At 48.2% G+C, this 9,560-nt stretch overlaps 1 protein-coding gene across 5 annotated transcripts in view; it reads right to left on the bottom strand.

Annotated features, from left to right (window-relative positions):
• Nucleotides 1–30: 30 nt before the first annotated feature.
• Nucleotides 31–9,560, bottom strand: part of NSMF (NMDA receptor synaptonuclear signaling and neuronal migration factor) — a 62,541-nt gene continuing 53,011 nt past the window's right edge. For all 5 annotated transcript variants that reach the window (XM_080402074.1, XM_080402077.1, XM_080402075.1 and 2 more), the window contains one exon: nucleotides 31–7,778. In XM_080402074.1, coding sequence (XP_080258200.1) covers nucleotides 7,681–7,778 — 98 coding nt within the window. In that variant the 3' untranslated portion in view covers nucleotides 31–7,680. The remainder of the gene's footprint in view (nucleotides 7,779–9,560) is intronic.

Raw genomic sequence — 9,560 nt, 5'->3', positions numbered from 1 at the left:
AAAATGAACCAAACAAGAGAGAAAACCTGCTTCCCAGAAACATCTCGTTTTATTAAATCGCATCTTAAAAGCTAGAAACATCCACGTATTTGAAACCTGGTTATCATACACAAAGCAGCAGCTTGTCTCAGAGAAACGTGTTAAGGGAGGCAGCAGAGATGGCAGATGTCTCCTGCATCACAGTCAGGTTCGCCTCATGCCCGGGCAGCAGGCAGCCAGCCAGAAACCACCTCGAAAACTGGGGAGAAGGCTTTGCAGTAACTTTCCTCTGACATCTCCAAGGAGCCAACCTGCTGGTCCAGGGCCCACCGCAACCTCGGAGCTTACAATCTTTGTTTTCAAAGCTCTCCATTAACTTTAGGACAGTTTTGGCCCCGAAGCAGCAGGTCCCAGGCTGAGCTCTAACCCAGAGGCTCTCGTGGCCAACCTTTCAAGCTCCATACGCATCTGTTCTGCTGTCAGCTTCCTGCCAAGATGGATGAGCGGGAGGGACCGGAGTGCTCGGAGACGTGGCGGGCAGGTACACACGGTCCCAGCCTCGCCTGGGCAGCACAGAAGGATGCAGCCATGCCACCCTGCACTTGAGTTTGGTTTTGAAAGCAGCAGGGTGCTGCCAGCTCCCTCTGAGCTCAGCTGAGCAGAATCGCACCACAAAGCACTTTATCTTAGCAAGGTTTGTCAAAGGGTCGATGACTATTCACACCTGGGTGGTTTGGGGGGGGTGTCCCCCCCGTTATTTTGACAACTATGCTTCTTTTGTTTTTCCAATTTGGATGAAAGTCATTTGCTCAAATACCTCAGAGTTTAGGAGCATTACTGGATGTAACCTATCCTTCCCCACATTACCAGATCAACTGTCAAAGTTGGCATCGTTACCTTTTCCACTTATTATGCATTTTGTTTTCCTTTCAGAAAACCAGTGATGCCCCCTCACTAGCAGCTCTGCAGTAGCAAAAGGAGGCTCGCAGCTGACTGAAGGAGCTGGAAACAAAACCCAGTGCCTGAACCCTGAGGGGAAACAGTAAAGTTCCCAAAAGCCCAAGCCCTGTGAGAGCTCAGTTTTTGCTGCTGCTCGGTATCGCAGCTGAAGTCACCCCAGTTCCAGGAATAGTGTTGTTAAAGAACAACAGGAAACACACACTGTTTAACTTGTAGGAAAAACTACAGCCCCTTCTTGCTCATTTGAGTACAACTCTAGCCTGGTTTCCTGGGATGGGGAACACCAAACTCACTTGGTTTCCTCAGTCACCCCCATCTTAACACCTAGAAAATAATGCCTTGTTTAGCACAGGGAGCACAGCAAGCGCCGGGGAGCAGGATCCATACTTGAAAAAGCCTTGCTCGGCTGTACTTATCTGCCACGTTTTAGGGCGTTTTAAATGTAAGGGCAAAGCTATCTGTCCTTGAATTCCCAGCTCCAAGTTAACAGGACCTTGAAGTGGGGACTGTATTGCTACAACCAAATTTTAGCACTAATAAATAAGTAATCTCATAACCCCACACCTTCTGTTGAAACTTTTTGAATACCACTGATGCGATTGGTGCTGGTCCTGAGTCAGAGGCCAGGGTGACCACGGCCATGACCAGCCCCTGGCCACCTGCCGCAGCCTCCCTGGGTAAGAAACGTTCCCCAAGTACCACCCATCACATCCCCTGCACAGCCACGGGACAAAACTGCCACCGGCACACACAGAAAGCCCACGGACACCAGGGCTGTGGCTGTGCCCGTAGGTTGTTGCTGGAGGTACTCGGTGACTCCCAGGAGGGGCCACCCCAGGTGGCTGCCTGGCTCCAGCGGCTTCCCGAGGGGCTCTGCGGATCCGTTTGCTTCAGCCGAGGCTTTGCAGTGCGGCTGGAGAGGCTCCTCCTGACAACGCTTTACAGGGCCGTGCCTGCCGTGGTTAATCACCGATTCCTTTGGATGCTGAGACGAGGAAGCCTGGAGTGCCCAATTAACTATGTATAGACTGCCTCCCCCCTGTCTAATGTAAGACAGCTCTACAGGGGTCTTATCTGTCCTTCTCTGTGTCAAGTTTAAGGATGCGCTAAAAGCAATACAATAATGTGAAAAATTATTAGGTTGTTATTCTTTAAAATTTACTAAACATCTATGAAAATGCAATTTAGCTTCCCTTCAGATGAATTCTTTGCATTTACATGTCCATAATGGTTATTCTTTCCAGTATTTTAAGATCTTCACACTGATGGGCAGTATGTAGACTGAATTTATTTCTTTATCAAAGCAGCTATCAGTTCCCAACACTCTTCAGTCGCTCACGCACAACCTCAGCAAGAGACTGCGCACCACCAAGCGAGCGGAGACAGCAAACATCGGTACCTTACTATTAATTCCACTGATTACACAGCAGGGTAACCTGGGAGTAGCAATGACCACAGTCTAGTTCATGGTCATTAAACCACCCATGCACCCAGTCAGCTCGAGTATGCAATACTATTAGCAGGCCAACTTCTCATCAAGACCGTAACAGTCTCCAGTTGACTTTGGCTTGTGTTTCCAGCACTGAGAATTAAAAAAAACACTCCCATGGAAAATGCAGAAAGCCATGGATGCTCTGTTATCAGTGGGACAAAATACAGGATCACAAACAACTTTTGACAGATGGCACGGAAAATGATGTTGCTGCTCATTATCCCTCAGGAGGATATCTGCAGCATCCTTCAGGAAGGGCCGTCCGTATCGTCAGCTCCAGGGACCATCACGGCAAAACCCAGAGCACAGAGCGATTCAGCTTTACGTGCACCTGCAAATCTGCGTCCCCATACTGGCAGCGTGGCCCAATCGTTTGAGGAAGGCTGATACGAGCACACCATCTGATGCACGGTTCTAGCCATGCATGCCAAGGGCCCTGGAAGGCCTTTTTAAATCCTACAGTAACATACCTTATCCTGGGACCAATATATTCATGTCAGACTTTTAAACGGGGTTTTGATGGGTTGAATGTTTACACTTACACCAAGAGAGCAGAACAAGCCTGTCGTTTCACCTCCTATCTGGGCTGGGATTAAGGACACACTCCCATTTCCAGATCCTGCCAGGCTGGTTATTTACAATCAGCATTTTCCATTCTTTCAGCTAACCCCACTTCTGTTGCCTGAAGGTGACGAAGCAGCGTTGGCAGTCGCTCTGCCAGCAGAGCCTTGGGAACAGGAACTCGCAGCCACAGGTCATTAACACAGTCACGTCCCGAAACAACAGTGGCTATTTGTGAGATGGGCGCATGCCAGGAGCCGGAGAGATGCGAACACAGCATCGACGACAATGGTAACGCTGCCTCACGCTTTACCGCACACGGCAAAATAAGTGGGGGAACAGAGGGGCAGCATCTCCCCTAGACCACGGGAAAGAGCTGGTACGTGGAGAGATGGCGTGAACGCACATACACACGCACGCGAGAGGCCCCTGGAGCAGGAAACCCGTGCTGAGCTGCAGGCCACAAGTGCAGGCTGAGAAAGAACAAATTCACGTCCAGAGCCCCCCCCGCAGAGGCAGGGTGGGCCTCTCGGGATGCTCCAGGGGCACTCGGAGGCAGAAGCAGTTGGGATCCCAGGGGTGCGCACCGCCGAGCCCTCACACAGGGCAGGACAAGCGGGCTGGTTCCCTTTTGCGGTCAGATGTTTTGCTGGCTACAAGGATTTTTCTGGGTTTTTTTGGTTTTGTTTTTGGTTTTTTTAAATGCAGGAAGGGATTATTTGCTAACTCATCCGTTTCCCAGCCCAGGCCTGGAGGTCAGCTGCAAAGGGAAGCTGGAGGCTGCGGTATGAGGAGAGGTGCAAAAAAAATTCATCTCCATTTTCTACGTATTTCTATGTGCCTCAGGTAACCTGAATTCTCTTCTCCGTTCTCCTCCCCAGTCAAACAAAAGGAAAAGAGAAAAGCCTCTCTGGAAAACTCTGTATAAAACAAGTGCCACATCCAAGATGACACACACCCCCCGCAAGCCTCTACAGCTGAGTGAATATTCTCTGCTGGCCCCAGATAATACGGCTGGGGGCTGCGCCCAGCATGTGAGCACCAGAGACCCTTCTCCTCTCCTGGAGGTGACAATTCCAGCCCAGGCCATAATGCCACCACAGACTCTGCTGGCATTCATCAGGTCAGGCACGAGCAGCAGAAAGCCCACACGTGGTGCCGGGGCTGGCGCCCGGTTTGGCTATCCCAATTCAACCTGCTTCTCTCCAGGGTTAAGCAGGTGTCCCCGTTTCTCCTGCCCTGGCTAAAAGCAAGTCCAGACCCCGGGCTGGGGCTGAGCGTAACGGCGCGACAGGGCGGCTGCTGCTCTAACGGAGCTGGCGGGGACGGCGGCTCAAGCGCTCGGCACGCTGCTCGCCAGGATTGCCCGTGTCGGAGGTGAGCTCCAAGCTGACTCAGACAGCAACTACCTGTGAACAAAGTGGTTTCAGGGCTTCAGTCAGAGATACGAGCGGGTGGGGAGAAGCTGGAAGAAGCAGGTAGAAGTGGGATGACACACTGTCCCGTGCACCGGGCAGCCGCAGCTGCCGGGACAGAGGTCCAGCAGGCGTGCCATGTGTCACCAGCACTGCCCGGCTCGGCTCCGCGTGCCACCCAGATCCCGCTCGGCATGTGCGGAACCAGCGCTCGGCCTCCGTGGAGGGGACATCCTGGCTGTGACCGCGCTGTGGGCTGGTGGTGAGCGCACACCCAGAGGTTGTCCTTTACAGGCTGGTCCAACTGAGGAAGTTACAGGCTCTAATTTTACCTCTAAATAATTCCAATTTTCTTTTCTTGCATCCTACCCTCTGCTGATCTCTTCCTTTCCCAGCAGCAACTTGAACAACTCAGCCAGTTAAAGAGGAGAAGAAAATAGTTTTCCTCTTTCAGAAACGGTTAACTTCAATGACGCTATTTGCACAAAGGACTTTAAACATCAAAACTCTATTGTCTTTCCAGTCACAGCTTTTAGCGTATTTCATCTCTTTAGTCAAATGAACGCTACAAAGGAAATAATATGCTCATGTCATAAACATCACAAACTATGAGGAATATAGATCTTTGGAGAGAAATGCATTCATGGTTTATCATTATACTATACTATAGTTAACTGCACCAGTAAAACAGTCCTTAAATGTTCATTCAAACATACATCTTCCTATAGGAGTTATGCAACTGTACAATCTACCGTTCTACTTTGTGCCCCTAGTTCTACAAGTGGTCAATGAGGAGAGATACACAATAGTTCTACAGAGAAATCACAGAAGTGGATACATAAATGGGCCCTTTTGGAGTTCAATAAGATTTTCAATAGTTCCACAATGCTACATTCATGCTACCAAGTTCACGGAATTGGGATTTTACTTTAGAAAAGAGAAAGGAAGAATGGTTTGTCTGTCTCCAGGTAGGAGTGGAACCACAGGAGGTAAAAGGGTCAAAAAGGGAGAGTTTTGTGTCGGCATTTTAATCCTGCCACCACCGTCTCCTTCTCCAAGCACCACATGACTTCGTGCTTTCACCGCGCCTACAGCTCCCACCTCTCACAAGCGCAGCTGGTGGAAGCTACCATGCTAAAAAACAGCAAATCAGCAGAAATTTTGTTTTCTTTTTTATATCTGGCATTTTCTTCCGACAGCTACAGAGTGGTGCCTGTCACCCCCTTCACTACAAGTCTGGAAAAACACGACGGAGTTCAGCGGCTGAGCCCAGCCAGGGATGAGGTGCAGCTCCCAAACCTCCCCGGGATCAGGGCGGCTTCCCAACGGCTTCCAGCCAGACTGGGAGGCAACAGCCCAGACCTACTGGGTTCCATATGTTGCTTTCAATGGCTTTAACCCAACTCTCTCCACCTATTCCTCTCCTTACTGTATGTACATTATTTCTTTAAAAGTTCTGCTATAAATGTAAAGGGTTCAGCAGTTCTAGCCAGAGACCTGCTCCCCAAAATTACAACCACAGATATGTCACGGGGGAAGGAGTACTCTACAGATCAGAACAACCAGTTCTTTTTGTAAGTATTTAAAAGATTTGTACGTATATTTTCCTTCGCTTCACAATCAACTAATTTTAGATACCAGGAAGTCAGAAAACCAAGGGAGTCCTTCCCTGTTACTACTCCAGTAGATTTTACTTATAGAAGAAATAACTTGTATCACCTCCCAGAACTGCCAGAGTGACCTACGCAGACTGTAAGTAGTATTTATCCTCTGAGCAGGAGAGTAGATGAAAACACCCCTTCCCAAAAAAAAATCACACCCCCCCCAAACCCCCAAACAAAAGTAACTATATTTCAAAATATATCCTCAAACATCAAGTACAAACCTGGGTTCTCAAACCACAGCTGCTCTGACAAAGCTCTGAGTTCACTCTGTCCTACACAGGAAGGGACGTGAGCAGCTCGGACCAACAAACAGGTCTTTTTAGCATAGGAAAAGAAGTGGATTATGCACAAACAACTGGCAATCAAGTGAACAGAGGGAATATTCAAACTCATGCTACAAACCCGTCCTGTATTCCTCCAGAAGCATTTCTTCCAAATGCCTCAGTGAACAGTCTCCGTGGAGGGTTTCTGGTGGTCTTGCAACCGCGCTGCTCCACGCAGCAGACTAGAAAGAGAGCTCGTCTCTCAACACATAGCAAAACACTGGCATGAACAAGTAATTACCATGGCTATTAATTTCTAATTCATTTTTATACCATAGTGAACCTGACGGAGGTTTCCCAACCAGGTACCGTATTTCTAACCTAAAGTATTTCAGCAAAACTAAAGTCCCATAGTTTTGCAAGCAGCAAAATAGAAAGTAACAAAGTTGTGTCTAATCGGAGGAGAAATATACATTTGTGAGAGCACATACAATTAGTGCAACACAGCTACTCTGAAAGTAAAGAACCAAACCGGATTAATCAATGCAGCAGACATGCAGGGTCTGCTAAGTTATGTTAAACCCATGTTTGCTGGTGATTAAATATGTCTACAGAAGATATATTACCATTCTGAATATATTTTCAAGCAGACCAAAAATACCTCATCTATTGGTTACTGGTGTGTTAACTAATTAAATATTGGGAGGGATTTTACCCCTCTTGCTATAAAAATTGCACTTATTTTCTATTAAACAAAACAAAACAAGAGTTAGATTTCAATTCTATATTCCAGTATATATTCACATTGAAACTGGATCGTCTTGATCTAAGCTTGCAGGAGTAGGTGTAGCAGTCCTTGCTCTCCAAGATCTCCAGCACAGAAGGTCCCATCAGTACAAACCCCTCCTTCCCCTGTGCTCTGCTCACTTCTTCACTGTAGTGCACGGGTAAACTGATATTTTTTTTTTTTTTTTTGTGTAAGAAAACCTGAGCTTCAAAAGTCTTTTAAAAGGACCTGGAATTAAATCTGGCCCATTCTGACCCAAAACAGCTCAGTTCTGCAAGGAACTTCATCCTGTCCTCGTTTCACACAGCTCCTCCTGAGACACCACGGCTCTGACCTGAGGCGAGTGAGGTGTCAAACCCTTTCCCTCCAGTCTCTCTTGACTCAGGAGACTTTCACCCCCCCGACACACTTCCGAGGGCTCCTTCTTCCCTCCCTTTAGCACTGCTGCCTCCTGTAGGGCTTTGAAGGGCTCCCTGTGCCAATAAAAAAAGTCTCTCTGCAATAAGCACGACTTCTTGGACACCGGTGATCAACTTCCTCTCGCAAAGTCTTCTCCAGCTCATAAAATGTCATCGTAATCCAATAGTTTGGAGTGCTGGCGGGTCTTCCAGAGGCGGTAAAGGCGGAAGTCAAAGTAAGTCTCAATCATTTGCTTACCTAGGAGAAGTGAAACGAAGCAGAGGGGTTACAGCCTGTAGCATGGGAGATGCAAGAGGCCACAGCAGCAACAAAAAACTTCAACCCACCTACAGGCAGGGACACAGCAGAACCCATCCACCTCCTTAATTTGGAGAATACCGACATTCAGCACCTACCCAGGACACGTGAAGGTGCCCATGAGAAGCAAACATCTTTCTAGATCTCCTCAAACCACGAAAGGCTCCTTATAATCCCCTGGCAGGGTTTATCCCTGGGGGTGGGAGCTGAGCACAAAGTCTGCCTCCAGGCTTTGACCCCTCTGCACTGACTGCAGAAGGGGGAGGCCGGGGCTGCAGAGTATCAGGCAACAGCTCCAACAGCCTGCACTGAGGCAACCCGGCACAGCGATGCCAAGAAATTACAAATCAAGAGTTAACTCACTGTAAAGATTCGTGGGAAACATTAAAAATAATTAACATTGAAAATTCAAAATAAAAATGCCTTTTTGTTTTTCTTTTTAAATTAGCGTTAACAGGCCGTCTCTGTCCTGCAGAGCTGTCTCTTCTCACAGCAACGAGCTCACCAGGACACACAAACGCAAGTTGTGCGCCACTGGTGCCTCTGATTGAAGGTGGTGCGACTGACAAGGCGGCCACAGACCGAAGGCCATGCACGGGAGGCAGTGAGTGCATTTGAAAACAGCACAGCAAGCAACCATGGGCTCTGAGACAGCTCAAGGAGGGGATTTTCGCTTTTGAGGCCTGATTAAGATTAGTTTTAGGTGACTTTGTGAAGGATTAGAGAGGGTACACTACTGGAACATCCCAGAGTGATCAAGGGGATAAATTCAGACGTATTCTTCAGACCAGCCTCCTGAAAGACGAACTGCTCAAATGCATGCGCACAGAACCTGCTGCCTTGCCTGCCAAGCTGCATGTAAATCCAGGAATTTCCCTGCAAGTCGCTTCTCGGCACACATGTTGTGAGCATGTTCGCTGTGGGATCTGTGCAAGCACTGTATAAAGCTGGGTGCAAACCTCCACAGGACACACGCAGAGGACCCTGCGCAGCACAAATGTGCTCAACTCCCATACATTCCTACGACAGTAAGTGGGAGTCAAGAATAACCCATCAGTGCTGATGCCAGCTGTGAGCAGCAGAGGATGTATCCACAGTGCTTATAGCCTAGTGCTGCTTGTATTCATCTTCCAAGAGAACAAAGCACCAAGGACTACAGCAAAGATAAAATAACAAGGGCAAATTCAGAGTAAGTTCCTCTTGAAGCTGCACCCGTATTTACTTACATGGACCAAAGAACAGGAAAAATTACATAGTCCCTTGAAATATCTTGAGCTACAGGAAAAAAAAAAAAAAAAGGCAAAGCAGACTGAGATGTAGAATGGCTCCAGTAGGCTATATCCCAGTCGCTTGTTGATGGCACAACTCACTCAGTACCAGTGGCGTGAGTCCTGGGGAAGCGACCCCTGCACAGCAGGTCACAGAAGAGGTTCTGCTCCTATGTGCATTTCTCCCACAGACTTCACACACCCTAGCAAAATGATGGATCTCCTAAACTCAGCCTGGAAAGCCACCTACTGTTTAGGCTACTTTGCCACTGCCAGTAGCTGGGAGAGGGCTCTGCAGCTTCAGGCACAACAAACAGGATAGATGGAATGTGAACATGGAGGATTTGAAAGGGAAAACCAGGTTCAGCAACTGAACTACACAAGCAAAATAAAGACCATGGCTGGGCTTAAGGGAGTTCAAAATTGCTTTTTCAGGAAGGTGCCCACTGAAGGA

This window comes from Falco punctatus (genome assembly GCF_963210335.1).
Source record: "Falco punctatus genome assembly, chromosome: 9".
NCBI lineage: Eukaryota > Metazoa > Chordata > Aves > Falconiformes > Falconidae > Falco > Falco punctatus.
This window is presented reverse-complemented; position numbering and strand designations above follow the sequence as displayed.